The 26,560-nt window shown below is 39.0% G+C and overlaps 1 protein-coding gene across 1 annotated transcript; it reads left to right on the top strand.

Annotated features, from left to right (window-relative positions):
* The first annotated feature begins 16,068 nt into the window (after window positions 1–16,068).
* cenpw (centromere protein W) lies at window positions 16,069–25,217 on the top strand. The gene is made up of 3 exons (XM_052025058.1): window positions 16,069–16,225; window positions 20,070–20,183; window positions 24,833–25,217. The coding sequence occupies exons 1-3, from the start codon at window positions 16,133–16,135 to the stop codon at window positions 24,857–24,859; spliced, it is 234 nt and encodes a 77-aa protein (XP_051881018.1). The 5' UTR covers window positions 16,069–16,132; the 3' UTR covers window positions 24,860–25,217.
* The last annotated feature ends 1,343 nt before the right edge of the window (window positions 25,218–26,560 follow it).

The following is a 26,560-nucleotide window of genomic DNA, read 5'->3' on the forward strand; positions in this document are numbered from 1 at the left end:
GGGTGAGTGTCACATAATGTGTTTGGGTTATATTCCTGTCATTATCAAATAGCAGGCAGTGTGCCCAGGAAGAAACATTTGTATATGAGACTTGGAGAACTAATAAGTGCGTGAGGGTGTATTAAGTGCATGATGCATTGAGCAGAATGTGATAGCATTGCTGCAGTTCGTGGATTTTGCAATTGAAGATAAAATCATTGATCTTAATAATGCATGTGTAGTCATTAAACTTTTGTAGCATTGGCATCCAAGTCCCTGAGACTGCATTCCTCACTAATGATGACAGCTGACTTAGTTTTAGTCTACTAAGTTTTTTGTTGACTTGCATATGTACCACAGGAGGGAGATATCCTTTGGTTACTGAATAAACACATTGCACACCTAGGAGGAACATTTGGTATAGGTATTAGTTTATTATTGTCACTTGTACCGAGGTACAGTGAAAAACTTGTCTTGCATACCATTCGTACTGATCAATTCATTACACAGTGCATTGAGGTAGTGCAGGGTAAAAACAATAACAGAATACAGAGTGAAGTGTCATAGCTACAGGCAAGTGCATTGCAGGTAGACAATAAGGTGCAAGGTAAAACAAGGTTGATTGTGAAGTCAAGAGTCCATCTCATTGTATAAGGGAACCGTTCAATAGTCTTATCGCAGTGGGATAGAAGCTGTCCTTGAGCCTGGTGGTATGTGCCCTCAGGCTCCTTTATCTTCTGCCTGATGGGAGAGGAGAGAGAATGACCTGGGTGGGTGGGGTCTTTGATTATGCAGGCTGCTTTACCAAGGCAGTGAGAGGTATAGACGGAGTCTATGAAGGGGAGGCTGGTTTCTGTGAAGTGTTGGGCTGTGTCCACAACTCTCTGCAGTTTTTTGCGGTCCTGGGGAGAACAGTAGCCATACCAAGTCGTGATGCATCCAGATAGGATTGTTTCTATGGTGCTTCAATAAAAGTTGGTGAGCGTCAAAGGGAACATGCCAAATTTCTTTAGCCTCCTGAGGAAGTAGAGGTGCTGGTGAGCTTTCTTGGCTGTGGCGTCCACATCGTTGGACCAGGACAGGCTATTGGTGATGTTCACTCCTAGGAACTTGAAGCTCTCAACCCTCTTGACCTCAGCACCATGGACGTAGACAGGTGCATGTACATTGCTCCTTTCGTGAAGTCAATGACCAGCTCTTTTGCTGACATTGAGGGAAAGGTTGTTGCCATCACTAAGCTCTCTATCTCCTTCCTGTACTCTGACTCATCATTATTTGAAATACGGCCTACAAACTTGTAGATGGAGTTAGAGTAGAATCTGGCCACGCAGTCTTGAGTATATAGGGAGTAGAGGGCTGAGGACGCAGCCTTGTGGGGCACCAGTGTTGAGAATAATCGTGCTGGTGTGTTGCTGCATATCCTCACTGATTGTGGTCTGTTGGTCAGAAAATCAAGGATCCAGTTGCAGAGGGAGGTGTTGAGTCCCAGGTCTCATAGTTTGGTGATGAGTTTGCTTGGAATTATGGTATTGAAGGCGGAGCTGTACTCAACATTTCCTTTGATTTGGCCTATACTTGTTAAATTGTAAACCTATTCTTTTCGAATATCTTGTATAGTTAGATTTTATATACTTTAAATAAATAAAGACAATTTTTCTCACAATATTTAGCAATCTTGCCAAAGGAACCAAATTAATCCAAAAGAATCGAAATTAATCTTCCTCAAAAAATGTAAAGCAAGTTATTGAGTTCCATTCTGTCCAGACAATGTGTAACATTATGCCCTTAGTATATTGTATTGGATTGAAGTTTTGGGTATAACAGCAAATATTCCTATAAAGGCACCCAGAAATCTTGAGTAATCTAGCAACTTGATGACTTAAACATTTGCAATTTTATTAAAATAAACCATTTTTAACTTGTGGAACTACTTGAGTGCACCCTGAAAGGCCTCCAATAATGCTGATAATAGTTTTTTTATATCAAAGTATTTGCAGATAAGCCTATAAAAACTTCAAAGTACCTTTGACTGATGTTAACATATTGGCAGGGCTTCTGGTCCTGTAAGCTGTGACCTTTCTGATCTTGTAATTATAGCTTGAAACACAGATTTTGTGGTTAGTTAAAACATCCTGGAAGAATGTCTAAATTTTACACTTTCTAAATGTTTTACTTTGAAAAATCTGTTTCACACTTGTAATGTGTCATAACCAAGCAGGTGAGACAAATGTTTAACATGTTGCAAGGAATTATCTGATGAAAATGAATGTCACCATACCTTCATTTTCAAAATGTGCATGACGTGCCTATCAGCAAGACTGAGATGTAATCATTGTTTTTGGACAACACAAACTGTACATCAAAGCTGCTGACAGGTTAATGTCTTCCCAATGATTTCAGTGACTGCAGGAATGATAGAAAGCAGCAGCAGGAGCAGAAATCTATGGGTTTTCCAACCTCCTAAATCCGTTTGAGAAATCGGCTAAAATATATACATGACAGTTGCGGAAGATATCTGGGGTTGCAGCACACAGTGTTCCTGAAAGCTACAAAATAAATGTACTCCCATGAATGCACTTGACACAATTAGGGACAAGTATTAAATTTATGTCATAAATGTTCAGACAAAAAAAAGTTGACTTGATAAATTTATTTAAACTTGGTTTTTGGAAATTATAGTACCCCACAAGATGATTTGGTTTCCTGTGGAACATTTGGGAATTCTAAATTTCTGAAGAAGTAATTTGATTGTACCTGAGAAGAATGTCATGGTACAGATATAAGAACTTGGATTTTGCACAATCCAAACTGAAGGATCACACGTCACCTACAATCAAACTCATCATATCTTCTTGTACCATGTTTAGGCTTATTTTCAAAAGTACAAATGCGAGTTGTGTCCTCTTTGGCAGAGGTGAGAGTTAAGTTTTGTGTTTTCTGCATTTGGCCACCAGCTGGAAACACCATACCAAAATTTAACCTTGCCAGTCTGTAAGGTTTGTTGATGGCACCATTTCACAGTGTATAACAATTATTCAAATACAAGGTGTATCTAACAATATTAAGAATATTAACAAAGATCAAGATAAAAGCATTTTGTGTATTTTGTGTTTAAAGCCTTCATAGGGATTATGTAAGGTGGGATAGATCTTGAGGAAATAGGAACACTGCAATACTAGACAGACTTCTTGCATGGTGAGTGTTGGGGAAAGGGAGGGCAACTGAAAAGTGCAAAGAGCATGTGAATTGCATCAGTAGTGTGTATGCCACATTGAAGTGAATTATCTGAATTGATGTTGAAGCAATATGTGAGGAGCTGCACCCATTGTTTGGGCACTACAGATGCTGATTTGTGTCCAGTTTGGAGTTCAGTGCTTGCATGAACATTCGTAGCTTGAGTTGCTTTGACTGCCATGTTGGGAAGGAAGTTAATAAATGTGATATTGTTGTTTGCCAGGAGTGTACAAATTATTTTGTCAGGATTGTGGGTATTGCTGGCAAAACTGTCATTAATGGCCATTCCTAATTGTCTTTTCTATGAGCTGCTGCAGTCTTGTAGCGGGAGTATCCAGGAACAGAATGGTGGGTTGCTGCAGTACGTTTTACTGATGGACTGCAGCCATGGTGCTGATAGTTAAGGAAGTGAATGTTCCTTATAATGGATGGAATGACAGTAAACTAGGTTGCTTTGTCCTGAATCATAATTTCTTGAGTGTTGTGAAGTTGTATCCATCCAGGCAAGTGGAGCTTCAAGATTTTGACTTAGTCCTTGTAGATGGTGAAAGGCTATGTGGTGTCGGGAACTGAGTCACCAGTGTCTGACTTACTCTTGTAGTTATAATTTTCTATGTAGCTGATCCAGTTAAGTTTCTGGTATATTGATGTTGATGATGGGTAATCTGGCAATGATTATATCACTGAATAATGAGATGGTTAGATTCTCCCTGATTGAGAATGGTTGATGTTCCGCTCTTAAATGTAATTTATCTTCCCATGCTTAAATGTTGTTCAAGTCTTGCTGTCTGTGGGTCTGGACTACTTCATAATCTGAGCAATTGCTGGTAGATGTGGTTGAGCTACAGGTAAGATACTGTCCATCATTTCTTCATTTTCTTTTCTCTGCCAACTCTTCTAAGGTTACAGATCACATTGTGCTGAAGCCCACTATATACTTCGCTTAGTTGGATGTACACCTGAGATGTGACAATAGTGCCATGGGCTCTGTATTTAACATCAAATTTTTCAATTTGATGTTAAATACAGAGCCCATCCTGCCTTATACATTCAGTGAAGGATCAATAGTTATGTTTGCCGGTCTTCATACAAAAGGAAAGAATACCTCATTAATAATAGGTGTTTGGATGCACTTTTGAATTGCCATGTAGGTAGCATCCAAGTGGCAGAATTGCAGAACTTAGGTTCTTGCAGCTGGAAATGGTCAGGTGATTAAATTCACATGTAATCAAGAGGCCAGAACTGGAAGATCACAGATATCAAAGGGCTTATGAGACATTATAGAAGAAAGGAGAGGTAAAGCCGTGGAGGTATTGGAAAATAAAGATAAGAATTTTAAAATTGAGGTATGGCTTAAATGGAAGCGGCTAAGGGTCAGAAAACACAGACATGAACAGGGCATGCAGCAAATTAAGATACAAACATGAAGTTTTAGATGATCTCAAGTGTACAGAGAATAAAAGAGTCCATTTAGGAGAACACTGTACAAGGCAGAGGACTAGTCAGGAGACAAGAAAAGACTGCAGATACTGGAATCTGGAGCAGCAAACAATCTACTGGAGGAACTCAATGGGTCGAGCAACATCTGTGGGGAAAAAATGAATTGTCGATGTTTTGGGTCGAAATCCCGCATCAGGATGGGTAGTAGTAAGTTATATCAGGAATCTGAATGTGATGAATTAGTATGGAAGTGAGTATGTTGTAAATTGCTTATCCTAGAGTCATATAATGACTTCCAGATTGAGAATACAATCATGTGATTTTAGTTGTACCATTGATGATGGTGGAGACAACTGAAGGAGAATGGTATGATTGGCAATAAGGTATGTCAAAGGTGCATTGAAATGGACAAGAAGGAATAACTACCTTTGTCATAAGCATGTTATGAGTCACTTTGTTTATGGGCCTCTCAGTATTGTGGCGGAGGTGAAAATCTGGTTGGAGGGATTTTCAAGGATTTTCAGGAGAAAAGGACCTCAATAATGAAGTGACAGTATGTTTAAAGACTTTGAAGAAGAAAGGTGGGTTGGAGATGAGGTGGCTGTTCTTGGGAAGGAGGGGATTTTTTGAGAAGAAGGTAATGATAAAGATTTGGTGATAATACCTAAAGAAAAATAACCTTTAATACTAACAGGATGGTCAGCAGTTTAGTGAGAATAAGGTTCAGGGTGTAGCATATGAATATTATGGACAAGATGAGTGTGAAGAGGGTAGAAATGTTAGGAGAAAAACTAAAAAAACAAACTGCAAATTTAGGGCAAGGGAAAAGGGAATCTTGGCCTGGTGATCTTGGGGAAGGGACAAGCAACTGTTTGGATGGATTCCATCTCAGTCCATGAGTTCCTCACATTTGTTATTGGAGGTAAGGGTGGAGGAGACAGGAAAGACGGGTCCAAGCTTCAAATATTTTAGCACTCTGGAATGTTCGAAATTTTTGGGAGATGGGAGCAGGGTCCGACAATGCTTTATGTGGTCCTGCTCATCAGACTTCAATAAGATCTGGGCATGCTATAGATTGTCTGACTGAAAGAAGCTTCTAAAGCTGGAGACTAGTACCAGATGAGCCAATTTGATTTTGCTTACTCAGATTAGGTAGGCATTGGGACCAGAAATCAAATGATTTTGTTCCCCGTATGCTATGCCTTGACCCTTCAATAAATGGCAAAGGGATCAGTTTGGTAGAAACCACTGTAAAGAGAGGGTAGAAACCAGAAATTGTGATCTTACTGTTCCAATATCATGGAGACATCAGTCAATTAGGTGGTAGAATGTACTCTCTATTAAGGTTTCAAGACTCCGCCAGTTATACACCCATGAGGTACATCCTTAGTAGCATAGCAGTATGACAGAAAGGGATCTTTTCTGGTCTTAGGAGATCCCTACCAATGCATCTAGCTTTTAGACCAAAATGCCAATCCTACTGACTTCAAAGTTGTTTTGGTTATGTTTGTTTTAAGTTTTCAGATCATAATGCTTTAGGCTGATCATCAGAAGAAGAGCCATTGGTGAAGCTGTATATTTTTTTTGACAGATGCAGCCTATTTTTATGCTTTAACTTTATATTCATGTGACATTCACAGAATTTAATCAATGAAAAATTAATTAATTCCCTTCAGCCAGGATTTTTGATATTTTGAATAGGAAACAACTTTCCTCCAGTTGCTCTGGACGGAGCTAGCCATAGCAGACGATAGTGTTTTGCCTCTTATTTCACGATCGACACACCAGTGTAGATGGGAAACCTGCCAGAAGCCAATTGAAATTACTACAATATGGCTGACTGTTGGAAATCAAGAATCCTAGCTCACTGAATTTGCAGAGTCATGGAGGTAAATGCTGCTCAAGATTTTGAATTATGTACAAGATCTTAAAGGAACATAAATTAAAAGAAAGTCAGTCTCCTTCTAAGAGACATAGGAAAAATAGTAATTCAAATGAACAACAAGGGTACTTTATAACACAAAAGAAAAACTTGCATTGTCAGGGACTTATTCTGGCTTTCTTCCACATATTCTGACAGCCTCTGGAAAGTTCTGTACTAAACAATGTTATAACAAAGACATCTTGCACATATTACAATCTTTAAAGTGGCACAGACTTTTAAAAAACTGACAGTTCACAACTACTGTTATCTATGGGATATATACTTTTATTTTGTTTTCTGATTTATTCATTTTTGGAAAGTGGGCATCGCTGGCAAATATTTATTATGCATCCCTAGTTCCCTTTGAATTACACGAGTTATTATTTCCATTTGAGAGTGGTCCACAACAATGGGCCAGGAGTCTCATATAGGTCATATCAACAGGTCATTAGTGAAACAGATGCTTTTATTTCAGATATTCAGCACCTGAAGCTTCTTTATTTTCAGAGAACTAGCTTGTTTTTAATAACAATTTGATAGCTTTTCTAGATTAACCCATAGCTGCCATGGTAGGTTTTGAACTCAGTTTGTTAATCCATGCTTCTGCACTACTAGTCTGGTAACAACTACTACATCAGCACATCCACATATAACACGGATATTATGATTTGGTTCATCAAAACCAAAGAAAAATCATCACAACATCTAATTGTCATTTCTACTGCATGTAGAAAATAACTCCAGCTATTAATCATTCTTTGTATGATGCTGTTATTAAGTCTGTATTTATTTATCCCACAGTTAGATTTAACTCCAAATGATGTCTGGATTAACTTTTTCATTGATTAGATTTTGCTGGGCCTGCAGAAGTAGATCATGTGGGTCCCTATACATATATGTACGCTAATTCACTTTTACAATGATTGCTACACTCAGTTGAACCAAGGTGCCTGGATGCAGAGCCATGAAAATCAACCCTGTTGTTTTCTATCCCTTCAATTAACTGCTTTAATGGCTGAACAACTTCTCTGTCTTTTCCTTCCAACTTAGGTCTCTCACAGGAGAGATCATCTTGGTGTTTTTTCTTCGTAATACCTTGAGAAATTCCCTCTTTGCTGAATACTGTTTTCAAAAGGCAGCCTGAGCACACCAATTTAGTGAACCTGCTAAAAGGCCTCAGACTTGTAAACATTTCAGCCTCATCCAGCTGTCTGTAAAATTGTACCATCAGTGGTCCTTCACTTAAATTATATCTAATTTTGAAAAAAACCAGAGTGTAACATTTCTGACCAGCTCCTGTTTCGGTATTGTATTTAAATGATTATATAAGTTCCAATAACTACATCAGAATCAGATTTATTATCACTGACATACGACATGAAATTTGTTGTTTTGTGGCATCAGTAAAGTCATAAAAATCTATAAATTACAAAAATCAATAGTGTCAATCAAAAGGAATAACAAGGTTGTATTCATGGGTTCATGCACTGTTCAGAAATCTGATGGCAGAGGGAATACTAAACTCTACAAGCTAGTGCCTCATGCAAGCAAAAGCTTGTTTTAGATAAGCTTAATGAGCTTTGATTCTCCTTGTTAGATTGAATGCTCATACAGCAGATATGTCAGTTAATAGATGCTTCTATTGTCAAACATAGTTGACAGACTAGTTTTTGATTGACAGAAGATTGGCTTTCAAACAGCTGTTAGAGTTGACAATATGATAGATGGGATTTTTTTTATTAGAAGGGCAAGGTTATTTAATACACTAGATTTGTTTTGTCATGCTTGAATATATTTGTCTCTTGGTGCATAGCACAGCATGGAATGAAGATAGATGCTGTGTACTGATTGGCAACACTGCTTCTATTGGCTCAGGGTCCAGAAACGGCTAACTTGCTTTCATTGTTGAAAACTTTGAACATCTATGCTGTCTTTGTATTGCAGTTTTGGCAACAGTGCCACACCAACATTTCTTTTGGTGAGGCAGTAGCCAAAGTGTTATTAAAACAAAAACTGAGTGTATGCCATTAGTAGCACAAGCGAGGTCAAATCTAAGAACCATATACATTTTGGGTTATTTTGCAATAGGTACAGCATAGCTATAAAGTCTGCTTTTTAGACATATTTCTGCACCCTGATTTGGACATTACAAGGAAGTGATGTGTACATCCAAACTATCTCACTGTATTGTGGACAGGCATGATAACAACAGTGGTAAGTTAGTTATTCATAGGCATAACACATCTCAGCTTTGAACCTGCATTTTTTCAAATTGCCTTTGACTGGAATCTAAGCTTTGAAAAGAAAATGTCATTTAGCAATATCAGCATTTCAATGTAACAAATCAGGCTGTAAAAAAAAGTGAAAAAATTGCTTTAAGAAAACTTTATTTTCTCCCAAATGGAAGTTCTCAACCAGCCACTTAAGACTGGCTGCATCGAGAAAAAAATATGTAACTTGCGTGATTAGTTCAAATAAATCAAAATGTTCTTGAAAGAATGGCTGGCTCAGATCCTTGTTGTGCAATGCGATGTCAGCAATTAATAGAATGATCTGCAAACAATACAGAATGTTAAATATAATTCAACAAGTCTGTTTTAATGTCTTAAAAACAAAAAAAAAATTAAAGCATGAATTTGGCAAACCATAGCTAATTTTGTTGAATATTATGGAGATTTCTAGGAAATGCTGTTTGAAATATAGTTATAGTTGAAAATAATACTCCGATATCTATTTTATTCTCATGTATCTGATTCTAATGCAACAATGAACATAATGATAAGCCTCGGTCAGAACTGTTTATGCTAGAAAACCACATATTGAAGCATATTTATGAATTTGTTTCCTGGATAGAGTGGGATGCATTGGGATAAAGAAGAAGTTTTGTGTGTTGGAATTGCATGTCAATGTGGAGCAATGTGATCTCTCAAGATTCCAGCTGCAATGGACTGAAAACTCAGTCAGCTGACTCACCATACTTGATTCATTGGACCAACTATTGTCCAATGCATGATCTGAAGCCTAAAAATTAGACTCAAAATGGTTCAGCTTCCAGATTTTAGATTACTCTCACAAAAATTTCATTCCATTCCATGTCATTAATTTGGTAATATACAGATAATGTACTATACAGAAAAAAATGGATCTGATCCTTACTTAACTCCTGGAGATATTCTATACCCCTATGGAAACTATGTCCTATGAAAAGATAATTAGCATTGCAACACAATATCATTTCAGATTTCAGAAATCTAATTGGTGTGGAACCAAGTACGTAATGTATGTAATGGAAATTATTCATCTACCTCCTTGTAAATATCAAATCCTTTGAACTTCTATTGCAAAATTACTATTCTCTGAAATCATTTTTGTTATATTCATTGCTTTGCATATCTGGCCTATTTCTGATTTACAAACTGATTTTTTTTTTGTTTTTAACCAATGTAATGCACTTAAGTACCTTTGAAATATTTACCAAAGTAATTTCAATTGAAAATAACCTTCCAGGTAATTATTCAAGATATAATCCCATACTTTGTTCTTCTCACAAGTCTACAAACATGAAATCATTGGATAAAATGTTGCTGGAATAGGGAACCACATGGCATGCAACATTAGCAGGACTTCTTCACATTTCAAACCGAACATAATTTGCACCATAAGATGGAAATATGTCCTGACAGCAGCATAGCAAGGACAGTGAGACGATAGGGATGTTAGTAAATTATGGGACCAGCAATCTAATTCTTTATTGGTTTGAGAAAGAAAATGAGGAATGACAGAGAACCTGGATAACTAAGCAGATACTGTAAGAGCAAGAGATGGAAGGCAGATCAAGAGAGGAAAAAAATGAGATGAAAGGAAAAGTAAGAAAAGGTACAATTGTCCTGTTGAGGCTCCAGCTTAAGTTACTGCCTTCCTGGGCTAGAGAGGTTTACTAGTATTGCTTTGATAATGATCACATCATTATAATTGTCCTCATGCCATGAAGTATGAATCCTAACTTTCTGTGGCAAGTTTAGTACACAAATCCATAACATTCTCAAGAATAACAAGACTGAGGTCAAGCATTTTGTCTGAGGCAAATAATGAATCAAATCAGCGTGTTATGGACATTCACAACTCTCCCTGAACCAACTGGATGATTTGTGCAATGATGAAAGGATCTGTCATAAACTCAAAACAAGTCTTCAATAAGATTTAGCCCAGTATTAAATCCTCAAAACACTTGTGCTAGTTTAGCCATAGGTTTAACTGCAGCTAGCTATTAAGTTTCTTGGTATGATTTTCTTCTTCATCTTGTACCTTTCAACTTGGGCACTGCACTGTGGAAGAATGTTCTTCAAAATGGGCCCAAGCTCACTTGTATTTTCTCTTCTGGGAGCCTGATATATGAAGGTAGCCGTTATATGTTTTCCAATTCAGTACACAATGAAGATACGACCCACCCGCAGGTCAACATAAAAAAAAACTTGGAACAGTGAAAATCCACAGATTTTAAAAGGTGGTGTTGATTACCTTTGTTAACAGCTTAATTTATTGGATAAGAACATTCTGAAACTAACAAGTATTTTTATTTATATAGAGACTAACAGACGATTTTACTTAATCAGTATAAAAATTTATAAATATAAATTCAAAAAATGTTATTGGAAAAGTGTTATTGTTTTATATATTAGACAATTATAAAGTTACTTATAAAACTGATAATAAATGGATAAAACTACAAAGGGTTTTTCTGAACATTTATTTTCTTTTTTGTCAATTTGAAAACTAGCAAAAACTCAGCATAACATTCCAGACTCCAAAGATGCAGATTCCAATAGTTAGTAAGCAAAGAATGCCCATGATTTACGCAACATGAAAACAAAAAATATTACATGGGTTTATAGCTGGTGTCACTTGTACTGGAAGAAATAAAGGTCCAAAGAAGAATTCCAAATACTGAAGCCATTAAATTGAGAGTGCATTTCTATCCTTGCACTATATACTTTACTCTTGAATGGAGGATAACCCTTAGCTCCAAAGAGAGAAACCTATTTTGCACTTCCCTGAGCAACACCTCAGGACTATAATTCTTCCATGGAGTCGTTGTGCTGTTGCAGCTGCATCTGATTTTTATTCTACCAAGGAAACATAAAACTTGCTTTTCCATTGCAATATCCTTTAAATCTACTGGTTCTCAGGTGCCCAATCCATACATGAAGTAGGTGTATATGCCTTGTTATATGGAGCTGACAATTTGTACAAAATTGCACAGCAATGCTGGTTCAATGCATACAGTGCTAACATTGTGATGTGGATGGTCCAGATGGATGAGATTGATGGAAAAGTCTAATGGCAAGATTTAGTTTTTAAAAATAAAAGTTCCACATTATCATGAGATTTTCCATTAGAACTCCAAATGATTGGAGAATAATCTGGTTTGTTACCTTAAAGGAATTTTAAGCAGTGAATAAAGCTGCATTGTATTGAGTATTTGCCTCAATATAGTTATATTGAATTGTTCTTGCTAATTTAAGTACTTTACTATTTATAACTTGCATATTCAGCAGAGGCCAAAAAAAATTATTCTGAAACCAATTTAAGGACATAGGAGCACCAGTGGATGATGGAAGTTTAGAGTACAGAAGCAGGCTAGTCATCCCATTATGTCTCTCTTGGATTTTTGTTTGAACTAGCTAGCACTTACCATATAACTCTGTGCTGTGCCCATAACCCTCTACCTTTCTCCACTTATAACTTTCTATTAAAAGATGCAGTGCTCACCCATGTTTCCTTTTAGATAGTATCACATGGCCTAACAATTACACATGTAAAGAATTTCTTCTAATTTCTACACATTTTCTTTGTGACGGTTTTAAATGATGGCCCACTGATATCCAGTCCCATCCATAACCAGAGGAAATGAATATTTCTTCTTCTTCAAAGGTTTAACTTAATATGTTCACTAAAATGAAAATTAAAAATGCATGCAATTGCAAGTGAGAAAGGAAAAACTGACGATGAAGGAAATCTGAAGTAGAAACTAAATAAGATGATAAAAAAAAATTCAGCAAGTCAGACAGCCATTTAAGAGAGGGAACCGTTAAAGTGCATTTCTTAATTTACATGTGATGCCCTGAATGTGATATGCATCCATTGAGGAGTGCCCTGTAACGAAATCTGCAATTGTCACAAATTCAAGTGTTCATGCTGTCTGATCACTGAGAAAGAGGTGGTGAATTCTGTATTTTAAGAGTGTCCAGAGTGTTAATGACTTGTCTAATACAGCAATGTGCTATAAACTGTGCTATATTGGAGCTGTCCCCTGTTCCAGCCTGGAATAAACCAGAACTGTAAAAATTGGTAGCCATTGAGAGTCATCAACCTGAAACATTAATTTTATTGTTCTCTCCCAATAGATGCTGCCTGAATGTTTCTAAAATTTTCTGTTTTTAGTTCATATCTCCAGTATTTTAAATATTTTGTTTTTTGATAGCCTCTGAACAGTCACTGACAATGCCAAACTGGCCTTGTTCCGGGGCTGAAATGAGTGCATTAACTTTGTTGAATCTCTTTACTGTGTCTTCTAAAGTCCTGCATATAGAAAAATTGAAGACCTTTGCTGGATAAGGCCACCTGTTTTTCTCTTTCTCTGCTTCCTCTTCCTTTCATAGCAGATACACCTGTTTCGTGTGGCCTCTTCTCATTCTTCCTGTCATGTTGTACTCCCAGGAGAATAGTAACTGAAGCATCCCATATAGCATGTTAATAGGACTCTGTTGAGTTCTTGAAGTGAAAGCACAATTTTTCCCCTTTGCAATCATCAAAACCTGTCATGAGATCGGAAATTTTTCACACATACTTTACTCTAGATAACACACTGTAAACGTATTAGCAATGAATCTGCAAGAGATCTCTTTAAATATTTTAGGTGGCCAGAGGTTGAAGGTGGTGGGAGAGGGTCCTTCCTGCTGCTGACTGTTATGCAAACTAAATACTTGCTGGACCTTTGCGGTCCAATTTGGCAGTGCTGGCACTAAGTAAAAAGTTGCACAATGACGGACATCATGATTTGCTTATATTTGCATACATTCACCATTTGAGAGGGCTGCACATGATGATGCTCTTCATGATTTGGTGGCCTGCGTTACAAATATGCACTTGCATATTGGATACCACATTGGAACCATAATGGCAACCTTAGCACCTGCAAGTGCAGGAGCTGAATTTTCATCTCAAGTTAAACATTCCCTTTCCAATACTACAGTCATCCCTGAAATAAATTATCCTGAGGCCACTGAAGAGAAAAAGACATATTTCACCTATGGTGAATTCCAAATATTTTTTATTTAATCAATTCAGGCCATTCACTACGATTAAAGTCAGGATCTTTTTCATGCAGGCTTTCTCCAAACATGTCAATTTTAAATCAACATATATTGCCAGATGCAGAAGTGCTTCTGACACTGCTTGTTAATCCTTATATGATGCCCTGAGTGCATGAGAAAAGGCAGCACAGATGTTCTTTTTGGCATTTCTTGTACGAACTATTTTTGTTGTGGAAACCAATTTTGATCTATTTATTTTACACCTGATGCCTTGGAACATAATTCAGATTTCTGATGGTATTACTTTTATGAAGAATGTAACAGAGACAAACTTTGTGAATATGGTTGAATTATAGGATTTATGAAACACTAAAAAGGCTTTAATGAATAAAGACTTACAAAGATCTTAAAATGCTGATATTTCTATATTTTAACACATACTAGCTTTATTATGTTGGGAAAACCTTATTGTTCAGTATCTATAGCCTCATGACATTTTAGCGTTTGTCTTGTACTCTTATCAAATGGTCAATGTATGAACTTACTGTTAAACAATATTCAGTCATATTGTTAATTAATGTATTACATTACTGTCATAGTAATAAAAACATTACATTCAAGATTCTATCTGGATGCATCACATCTTCGTATGACAACTGCTCTACTCAAAACCGCAAGAAATTGCAGAGGGTTGGGAATGCAGCCTAATCTATCACACAAACCAGCCTCCCCTCCAATGACTCTGTCTAGACTTGTTGGCTGCTTTCCTGAGGCAGCGACATAAACAAGGACCCTACCCACCCCAGTCATTCTCTCTTCTCTCCCTTAGCATCGGGCAGAAGGTACAAAAGCTTGAGAACATGTACCGCCAGTCTCAAGGACAGCTTCTATTCTGCTGTTATAAGACTCTTGAACAGGTGTTTCATACACTAAAGATGAACCCTTGATCTTTCAGTTTATTTTGTCAGGGCCCTTGCACTTTATTCGTCTACCTGCACTGCACTTTCTCTGTAACCGTAATATATTGTTCTATTTTCCTTTTGCACTATGCACTGTACTTCTGTCTGGAATAATCTGTCTGGATGGCATGCAAGCAAAAGCTTTTCACCGTATCTTGGTACTCGTGACAATAATAAACCGACACCAATTACCATTTCATTAATGTGAACAAATTGATACAACTGCTTCAATGTTGTAGACAATTCTAATAAATAAACTACATTAGATCATTGAAGCATTACTTTTAACAACAGGTTATTGCAATCAAGACTGCTTGCCCCCCGGATTAAACAATAGAATCACAGTCTCAAGGCTGAGCATTCATACCTGCTCCCCGAGACAAAAAAAGAAATTGTTGGAGGAACTCAACAATTCAAGTAGCATCAAATGGTGGGGGCAGGGGAGGTGGGTTTAGATTTAGGGAGAGAAGTTTTGAGACAGAAGCTCAAACTTCCCCCTCCCCCCCCCCCCATCTGGCTCCATCTACCACCATCCCCACCAACCCGTTTTACCCCTCCCTCTACACTCTCAGTCCTGGTGCAGGATCTCGACCTCAGACGTTAGCCATCTCTTTGGTTACACAAATGCTGATTGACCCGCTGAGTTCCTTCAGTAGTTTGTTTTTTGCTTCAGCATCTCATGAGACCCTTCAGATCACTCTGGTAAATTGCCTTAGCATCCTCATCAAGACTGTGACACAGACAGCTTGGTCCAATTATATAGTGCTGTACTGAGACTGCATCTGGAATATTGTGTTCATGTTTGGTCTTGCTACCTAAGGAAGGATATACTTGCAATTCAGGGAGTGTGGTGAACATAAAATGAAGGAGTAGGAGCAGGCTTCACAGCCCCACCAGCCTGCTTCACCATTCAGCAAGATCAAGCTGATCTACTCCAACACCTTGCAGGCCCCACATTATTAAATATCAATATCACTGCAGCAACATTGTATGCACAAATTATTTCCAGAAAAAAAAGTTATAAGAAACACTTGCTTGCGGTGTTTTTTTAACAAAAGTGTTGTGAGGTGGAAATTATTTTCGTTAACTTGTTAGAAAGAGCACCATGGAAGAGAACGAACCTTACCAACGGCCGAGGCGGTGAGAACACAGGAGGGGGGCGGGGCGGGGCAGTGACATCAGCCGGCGGAGCGAGCGCGTTACGTCACAGAACGTGCCCTGCCGTTGGCGGCGCGCGTGCTTTGTGGGGGGTTGGCGCCGGATTTTGAAGGCGGCCGGTGGCCATGGTGAAGCGCGCGCTGCCGCGCGGGAGTCTGCGCACCGTCCTCAGGAGGCACAAACCGCAGCTCAGGCTCAGCCGGGACGTCCACATGATGGTGAGGATGCCCCCACCCCGGGTCGAACAACACACCGCACGGTCCCCTCCGCAGGCGGTGGGCGGGAACTATGTCAGATCGGCGGGTGACTTGGCCGCGCCCACAGCCCGGCCGAGAGCCCGTGTCGGGGCACGGAGCTGGGGAGGATCAGCGGATGGGTTTGGAGGGAGAGTGGGGAGAGGAAAGGAGAGGAGAGGGGTGGGGTGGGGAGTGTCCTGGGGGATGGGGGGGCGGTGGGGAGTGTCCTGGGGGTGGGGCGTGTCCTGGAGGTGGGGAGTGTCCTGGGGGATGGGGTGGGGCGGTGGGGAGTGTCCTGCGGCATGGGGTGGGGAGTGTCCTGGGGGATGGGGTGGGGCGGGGTGGTGGGGAGTGTCCTGGGGGATGGGGTGGGGCGAGGCGGTGGGGAGTGTCCTGGGGGGTGGGGTGGGGCGAGGCGGTGGGGAGTGTCCTGGGGGGTGGGGTGGGGCGGGGCGGTGGGGAGTGTCCTGGGGGGTGGGGTGGGGCGGGGCGGTGGGGAGTGTCCTGGGGGATGGGGTGGGGTGGGGCGGGGCGGTGGGGAGTGTCCTGGGGGATGGGGTGGGGTGGGGCGGGGTGGTGGGGAGTGTCCTGGGGGATGGGGTGGGGCGGTGGGGAGTGTCCTGGGAGATGGGGTGGGGCGGGGCGGTGGGGAGTGTCCTGGGAGATGGGGTGGGGCGGGGCGGTGGGGAGTGTCCTGGGAGATGGGGTGGGGCGGGGCGGTGGGGAGTGTCCTGGGAGATGGGGTGGGGCGGTGGGGAGTGTCCTGGGGGATGGGGGGGGTGGTGGGGGGTCTCCTGGGGGATGGGGGGGAGAAGGAAGATGGGTCCGGAGGCGGTGAGGTGGATTTGAAGGGAATGGGGGATGGGGGGGGAAGGGAATGGGGGATGGGGGGGGAAGGGAATGGGGAAGGGTGGATCCAAGTTCCACATCAGAATGCAAAAATCTTTGTAAATCCCCCTGTGCAGAGGGGCAATGTATGGTGTCAGTGAGGTGTCCTGTTTAAGAGGCTGGGCCTGGTCCCTCAAGGAAACATAAATAGTCCCAAGCCCTACTTTTGAGGATACTTCACATGAAGCTCCTGTCATTTGATCAATGCCCTTTGCACCATTACAATGGACACACTTTTATCGCTCTGCTATTCCTCAAGACCTCACTGCCTCGACTGGACCACAAAACAAAGCAGTCTGTTATCAAACACTAGGCCTCAGCTGATGGATCCCAAAGCTCCACTGATAATGCTGGCATAAAATTGAGGGGACAGTTACAAGGAGTTTTTGGTCCCTCAGCTTAATTGGATCAGGAATTGCCCTTGTGCTGTGTAGGCATAGAAGTTACGAATGCCCTGTTTTCTTCTGAACTGTTGACAAACGATGACTACAAAACTTTTTGGTCCTCCCAGTCTTTTATTGTTTGCCAATGACCACTTTGGATATAGGCCACTGCTTGAAACTTCAGCCTGGTGTTATTAGTTAGGTGAGAGCTTATTTGAATTTGGAAATGATGACTTGTACCTCTTATTCTGAGATGGTGATTAAAAATTCCTAAGGATGATTATTTAGGGGAAATTGTCAATTTTGTATGTCACTTCTAGCACACCAGAACAATCACCTGAGAGATTCTGCAGGCTTAAGGGCCTTGTTTATGTTTGTATCTGTTTTGTGAAGATGACTTAAGGGAGTTTAAACATGATTTATCTTAAGAGAGTTTAAAGACTATATGATAAGGACTATAAAGACTGTTTGACAGGTATCAAAAAGAATGGAATGAAGTTGGAGAAAGTTTTCCCCAGGAGATGCACTGCAAATGTGATGAGAATGGAGTAGTTGGGCTGTAGTGGGCCTGTTCTTAGAAACAAAGAACAGCCATGCGTTGAAGAGGTAATAAAGTTTAGCAGTTTTAGCAGAAAATTAGCAAAAGCATAACAGCCAAATAGATTAAGAGTGAAACTAACAGAACTAAGGGTTCTTGGCAGACTTGATGCATCTAACCAGCTGGCTGCAGTAATGGACACAGCTGTAGTAGGACAAAAGGATGAGCAGAAGACTCTTTGAATCCTTTGTAATACTTTCTAATGCTGGAGACACAAGAAACTGCAGATGCTGGAATTTGGTGCAACAAATGATCCTCTGGAAGAACTCGGGGTCAAGCTGCATCTGTGGGGAGGAAAGGAATTGTTAATGTTTCAGATCGAAACCCTAGGTCAAACTTTCTTATGCTGGTTGATTGTGTTTCCTTTCGTGAAATGAAGATAATTAATCATTTACTTGAATGTTTGCTCTTATTTCATTATAACTTTAGAAAGTTTTGGTGGTGTGGTCCACTGAATTTTATCCTAGTATTGTTTTTCTTCTGTGCCATGGTTGCAAGCAGTAAGGACTTTGTGGTAATTGTTTACAGGAGAACGTTCAAGATTTTTCAAGTTGCTTCCATTACTTTAGATGGCAGAAATTACTGCACCAATTACCCAAAGGTTGAATAATGGAAGTAGAATTTTGATATTTAGTAATGTTCAGTTCAGCACCCAGGTTATGTTGTCTGTCTTGTATTAGTCACTGTTTGCTTTAGGCTCTGTAAAAAGATCAAAGAGAGCACTTGATGGTTTGTTTCATTATCATTATCAGTGTAAAAGATGGCCGTGTCTTTCTTGTCTGGTTCTTATCCATCTCAGGGCTGCCCATATATTAGCATGTGTGCTCCAGATACTGGTTCCATGGGGTCAGAGATGAAGTCTTTGTTAGGGATGTTTCTTCAGGAGCTTCATTGTTTTCTTAAAATTGTTTTGTGATTTGTTTGCTGTGTTCAGTTATCACTATAAAGAATTGTAGAAAGTATATATTCATTTACATTTGTCAATATGATTTCAGTAAGGAAATGTTCTGAATGTTAGACTTCAAGGCCTCATAATTTCTAGTTAAACTCTTGTTATATTTAGACTTGTAAGCCATCTATGGTTTAACTTTGTTCCATTAGCACCAGGAAACACTTGCAACTCATGTTCTGTGATCAAGTTTTTTTTAAAAATTGCCATGGTCATTGAACAAATATCTATATCTTATAATGATAGAATAATGGCATTGTCTTTGATTTTTTTTTGAATTATAGAAGCAGAACTTGCACTTTTGCATCTCAGCAAGTTAAAAGCTGCAATCTATTCCTGAAGGGCTATTTATTCCTTTCTTCAATTGCATAGAGAGGTTTGTCAGAAATCAAATTAATTTGATGGTCTTGCAGGTTGAATTAGAGAACCATCTGTTTTTATAAGGTCTTCTGCATGAGCTAAATTAGTCTAATTTCAGAAGAATCTGTTGTGCATTACATTTAGTATTGAGAGTCCATGTGATCTTCAACAGGCTGAGATGAAATTAAAATCTCTATTCTGTTTACTGCAATATAAATTGATCTAGATAATTCTGCTTCCATTTATACTTCCAAACAGTCTTTTATTTCTTGCCCTATTATCCTGCTTTTTTTCACCTTGATCTGTTTTTACCATTAATTTCTCATGCCTTCCATCTTGGTTCTTACACTTTTGTTCTTCTGTTCATTCTTTCTTTGCCTTTATTTAATTCTATCTTTTCTTGGTTTGATTAAAGTCACTGAATTGGCAATATTAACTGTATGGTCTGTCCAGAGTTCCTAGCTGATCTAGGTAACTCCTAATTGCCTTCAGAAGTGACTGAGATAATTTATTCAGCTGTTTCAACCTTGCAAATTGCTTGGTTCTGGACAGAACTTTTTTTTTATTTTTTTCTCTTCCCCACAACCCCTGATCTGTTAAATAATGACACTTGATGCCAAGAAAAAGTGTTTTTTATTTGAATTGTAGGTCCATTTAAACTGTCTCTTGTTCCTGCATCGTCTGGCGCAAGAGGCTAGGATTAAAGCTGTTGAAGCGAAGTGCTCTGCCATTCAGCCAAACCATATCGTAGAAGTGGCAAAGGTACAATTATAATTCTTTATGCATATGGTCATAATTATTTTTAAAATCAGTTATATTAAAAATCCAGTGAACATCCATTTCAGTAGGTACAAAATCAAAAATTTCATGTCCTCAAGTGTCGTCAGTAAAATTTATTCCCACTGAAAATATTTTGATCATTCGGAAAGATGAGAAATATTGACTGTGCTGTTGATGTGGGTGAGAAAGCTGTAGACTTCAGGAAGATATCAATGAAGTGGTCAGATGGACAGAAAAGCAAATGGTTCAATCCAGCAGGGTGTGGCATCTTGCATTTGGTAAGAGCAAACAAGGTAAGAAAATATGTAATAAATCATTGAGGGACTTTCAAGTGCAAGTTTGTAGATTCCTTAAGCAAACAGAGCAGGTAGATTAGATCAGACATGCAGCATACTCCAGTTGAAACATAGAAAATAAGAGTGGAGAGATCATGATGGAATCATTTGACACAAATTAGGACACAGCCAGGGTACTTTGTACTGCTCTGGTCAATATTTTAGTAATCTGAGCTCATATCTTGTGCACATCTCATTGTCATATATCGCTTAACAAATTGCACTTATAGCATTATTATTTATGAGGTGGAGGGGGGAAAACTTAAGGCAAAATTTCTTAGTGATTTGTTAAAGTATATGTTTGCCGCAGGATTTGGATGAGGAATTTTGTACTAGTAAGAAAAGAAGCTGGTAAAGAGCACTGTGATTTTATTAATGAGTGTTCCATTGAGGGAATGGCAAGGACTGCATGCTGTAATTTGCTGCTATTCACTTCTGTTGCTGTAGTTGTAATAGTGGCAGTGACACATTCTGGACAGGAATGACATTGGGTCTGTGTAAATTACTTGAATCTGGAAATGCAGGCTGGTTCAGTTCATTCTCAGCAAAACAAGGCTGAAACATTTGGAATTGTCTTCAGCCAGAAGTGCTGAATGGGTGATCCAGTTTGTCTTCCTTTTTGACTCCTTATGACAGAATGCATAGGGTACAAGAAATGTGGGCATCAATAATATCCCACTTATGCCAAAGACTTACTCCTGTTGTAGAAAAGCCTCTAAGTTGTTCTCTGCAGCTACAATACTGCCATCTACACAGCAAACTGGAAAACTGTCCACAAAATGCAAGACAAATCCTATCAGGCCAATTGCTACTCCAACAGTCAACAAACAACAACATGCTATTGATGGAAGACAAAAACAAAAAATGCTGGAAATTCTCAGCAGGTCAAGCCACACCTATGGGAAGAAAAACAGAGTGAACATTTCAGGTCAGAGACCCTTCGTCAGAACTGAAAAGGAGACAAAAGATTAAGTTGCGGGGTGGGTATTTCCCTGATAGGATAAAACCAGTGTCACTACGGATAAACAAAGTCAGTGAGTGAATGGGAGCAGTTAGACGGTGAGAAGTTAGGCAAAAGAATGTACAAGTTGTGAAAAGCAGAGCAGCAGGACAAGTCCAGCAGATCAGACTGGGCGTCTCCTCTCCCAGATAGAGAGGGAGGGAAAGAAACAAGCTGAGCTAATGTTGCAAATGGATGACTGATACAGACCAAGAAATTAAGTAACCTGAAGTTATAGAATTCAATATTGAGTCCAGAAGGTTGCAACATGCCCCGACAGTAAATGAGGTGCTATTCTTCAAGGTTGCATTGGGCTTCACTGCAATGTTACAGGAGGTCACAGATTGATAGGTCAGAGTGGGATGAGTAATTAAAGTGGGAAGTAATGAGAAGCTCTGTGCTATTGATGACCCCTTTCCCTATATCAAGTGCTGGCTCATCTATAAAATGCTAACATTTGAATGCTGTGAGGGCTTTTCAGATTCAGACTTTAATATTAATCTTGAGCTGTATTTAAAAGATGAGGTGACTGGCCATGACATTGAGGCGGTGTGTGACCAAAAGCAGAACTGGGAATAAAACGTACGTTTAATTGCTCAATGGATTGGATAGTATCTGTGGTGAGGGAAACAGAGTTAATGTTTTGGGTCAATAACTTCATCAGCACTGTGAAATTGAGGAGCTTTTGCAAAATTGAAGTCGGTTGGCGAGGATCTCGACATACAGTTCCATTTACAATTGCTCAGCATGGAAGCACTCCATTCCCAAGTGCAGCAAGAACTGGATGGTTTTCAGTCTTGGACTGATAAATGGCAAGTGACATTTGTGTCACCATCTCTAAGAAGAAAAACTGACCATCTCCTCCTTCATACTCAACAGCATTACCATCTCTGGTTCACTGTTGTGCTGAAAGATGACTAGACCACTCATATAAGTATGTGGCCATAGTAGTTGCCAGAGGCTGGGTGTTCAGAGAGGGGTATCTTTATACATAAATAACTGAAAGTTAACATGTAAGGTAGTAAGTTCCAAACTCCTCCCATTCTCTGGGTGATAATTTTCCTTGCCTCCCCTCTAATTGTACCATTACTTTAAATATGTGCCCCTTGATTTTTAATCCTTGGCTAAAAGGGATAATTCCTTCCTGTTTTTATCTAAACCCTCAGTTTTATACACCTCAACAATTAAGTCTCCCCTCTTTTTTTTAATGTTTTCTCACAACTTAAAAAAAAAATTCCAGTCCAGGCAACATCCTCCTGAATTTCCATTGCACCCTTTCCAATGTAATGTGACCAAAGTGGTGCACAATATTTATGCTCTAGCCTAATGTGTATTATTTGTAGTTCTAGCATAACTTCCTGCTTTTATATTCTGTGCCTTGGCTAATAAAGAAAAGCATCCCATATATCTTTAAGTTGTTACCTGTTTTGCCATCAGATTTGTGGATATACACACCCAGATTCCTCTCTTCCTCCACACTTTTTATTTTTATTCCCTTGTCTTGGTGCAAATCCCTTGTATTTGCAATCCCTTGTTACTTCACTCTTCTTTGGATTAAATGCTCTTTACCACTTTTCTGTCTAACTTGCAGTCCATCTACGTTCTCATGAAGTTGAAAGCTTTTCTCCTGGTCTACAACATGAGTAATTTTAATACAATCTGCAGATTACTTTATCAAGCCCCCTATATTTAAATCAACATCATTAAATATATAACAAAAAGCAAGGGACTCAATATTGAGGCTTCCTGCCACTGAGTCAATTTTTACAATCAATTTCCCACTCTCCCTTGGATCCCATGCATCTTTGCTTTTTTTTTGACCAGCCTGCCATGCAAACTTGCTCAAATCCATATTGGTGACATAGAACACACTGCCCTCATTGACTCTTCTTCTGGTCATAAATTGAGTCAAGTTACTAGACATGACCTTCCCTTAACAAAGCTCTGATGACTATCCTTAATTAAATTGTGCCTTTCAAAATGAAGGTTTATTCTGTCCCTCAAAATTGATTTCAGTAATTTGCCCACTGCTGAAGTTAATCTAAGTAGCCTGTAATTACTCTGTTTATACCATTCTACTTTCTTAGACAGTGGATGGACTGCAAGTTAGGCCTCCAAACCTCCATCACTAACTTTGTATCCAAGAATAGTTTTAAAAAACAAATGATGACCAGCATCTCTGCAATTTCTGCTAATGTTACCTATTTGGGATTGTATTTCACCTGAGTTTAGCAATTGATCTGCTTTCAAAGATACTAAAGCTTAGTAAAGGCAGCTGCAGTATTATGAACCTAATTAATTCTCTGCCCTCTACACGTGGGTTACTCTTGTAGGAGACTTTATACTAATTATACTTTTGCTATGTTTGTGCTTATAAAATATCTTTGATTTTCTTTAATTTTATTTGCCAGTATTTTTTTCATTCTTTTTGTGTTCCTGACTTCTCTTAATTTTATCCAACATTGTGGGAATACTGTCACCACATGTCCTGCAGCATTCAAGAAGGTGCATACCATCATCTGTAATTATGGATAGGGAATAAATAAATGCTTTTTCAGGGACTCTCGTATTTAGTGAATGAAGTAAAACAAAAGCAGAGCATGTTTTAGGAATGGTGGTTTCATCTGCTAGCCAGGCACAGGGAAAAACAATTTTATTCTCACTTCTGCCCAGAAGTACATAATTTGCACTTGTACTTTTGAAAATAAATCTAAGTGTGGTACAACAATGTGATATGAATTTGATTGTTTTACTGAAGTGAATGGAATTTATTCATATGAGTATGCAAGTTTAGTAATGAAATCATTAAGTCTTTTGCCTTGAACATGGGGATTTGGATATAGATCTGCTTAAACACTGGGTTCAATCAAATCCTAAATGCAGGCACTTTCTTTGATCTACCACCTTTTTTGGAAGTGATAGAGGGGATGTGAAAATCTAAACTGAGGTAATTTATTCATTTGTGAACCACAATAATTGCACTTCTAAGCTCGCCTCCCAAGAAAATCAGGTAGAATCATTTTCGGTATATTTGTTATAAGATGTTAAACAAAACAATGTTTATGGTAAAATAATTTTCTGATTAAAATATTATGTACCTACCTTGTATATATAATTCTAGACAGTTATGATGTTCCTTTGATAGTTTTCCAACTAAATAAAATTTACTCTTGTAGAAATATTTGTTGTGACCTCCTGAGTTATGACAACCTGTTCTCAGATCATTGTTCAAAGCATATGATAAATCATAAAACATATTCAACCACTGAAAGTATATTTCTCTTTTGAATTTGCAGACTGTTCTGAAGAAGAGTAGAGGCTGAAGGGAAACTTATGCACATTAGATTTTTTGTATTTGATGAATATGATAAACTAATGTAAACTGAAATACTGAATTGCATGTAGCCAAGAAAATAAACTAGGTTTTTGAAGAGATGAAAGATCCTTGCTAAAGTTGTTTTACTCGTGATTGTTTTAGAATGCTATTTCATTGGTGTATTACAGTACTTTGCTCTGACGTGGGGGGGTGATGAAGTGCTTTTCTATAGAATATTGCAGATTTTACAAAAATAGAATGCATATAATTCTGCTAAATGAGTCATATGATTACATATTTCAATCAAAGGAGTTGATTTGCTGAAGGATTCAAGTTGTTTTTGATCTGCTAAATTGCATGAAGGAAAAATGATTAAATGATCAGTATATTTTAACTTGTTCATAAATAAAATTTCTTAAAAATAACATTTTGATTTTGAAAAGCAGTATTTAATCAAGGGCTTGTGGTTACTGTATTGCTCACACTGATAAGTTAACTTTCAATCCAGTTTGTGTTTGCTATGCAGGAGCTTTGAAAACCGCTTTTGGTCATCTTGCACAAAGGGCAGTTCTACTTTGCAGCAGATGTTTGGTAATATATTATGAGACTAGAGCTAATATCATTTGTTTATACACAACACTATGTCATTGGTGATGTGACAAAGGAATACCAATTCTTTCCTCATGCAAAGATCTTTTCCTGACACAATAATTATACTGACTTTTTCACTGAAAACATCATAAAATCAGGACAGAGCTGCCTCTTTTTATTGGTAAATATTTATTGTCTCCGCCATCAACATCAGTGGTTGCAGTTTGTGCTATTTACAAAAGGTACTGCATTTGACCTCTACCACTAAGAAGGATAAGAAAGAGCTTCAGGAATAAGGGGACACCACCAGCTGCAGCTTCCCTTCCAAGTCGTACGCCATCCTGGTTTGGAAATGATTCATTGATCATTCATTTTTGCTGGGTATGAATCCGGAAGCTCATTGGAAGGTATTGTTCATCACCATATCCTCAAGGGTAATTAAGGGGAAATAAATACTGAATTTGCTAGTATCATCAACATCCAAACAAGGAAAGGTCAAACAAAAGAGGCATTTAATGGTAACAACCGTTATGTGTTAGAAATGTTCTGTTCCAACCTGGGAAGAAGCAGTACTGTTTTCCCCACTGCAATGTGGTTCAATCATTGACCACAGTAAGTGACAAAACTCAACGTTTATGAAGAAACTGTCCTTGTCAGTGCTCTTGTTGAGGATTGGGATGTTCATGGAGCTGCTGCCTCTCGTTGTGTAGCACCATTTATCACTGGATATGGCAAGACTACAGAGCTTTGCTGTGATCTTTTGACTGTGGGATCAAGGGCGGGCATGGTAGTGTAGCGGTTAGCATAACACTATTACAGCTCCAGTTCAATTCCGGCCGCTGTTCTCCCCATGTCTACATCAGTTTCCTCCGAGTGCTCTGGTTTCCCCCCCCACATTCTGAAGACGTACGGGTTAGGAAGTTGTGGGCATGCATGTTGGCGCTGGAAGCGTGGCGACACTTGTGGGCTGCCCCCAGAACATTACGCAAAAGATGTGTTTCACTGTGTTCTGATGTACATGTAACTAATAAAGAAATCTTATCTTATTTGGCTTAGAAACCGAAAAATAGGAGCAGAAGTAATCCATTCAGCCCTTCAAACCTGCTCCATCATCCAA

The sequence above is a fragment of the Pristis pectinata genome, chromosome 10 (assembly GCF_009764475.1).
Source record: "Pristis pectinata isolate sPriPec2 chromosome 10, sPriPec2.1.pri, whole genome shotgun sequence".
NCBI lineage: Eukaryota > Metazoa > Chordata > Chondrichthyes > Rhinopristiformes > Pristidae > Pristis > Pristis pectinata.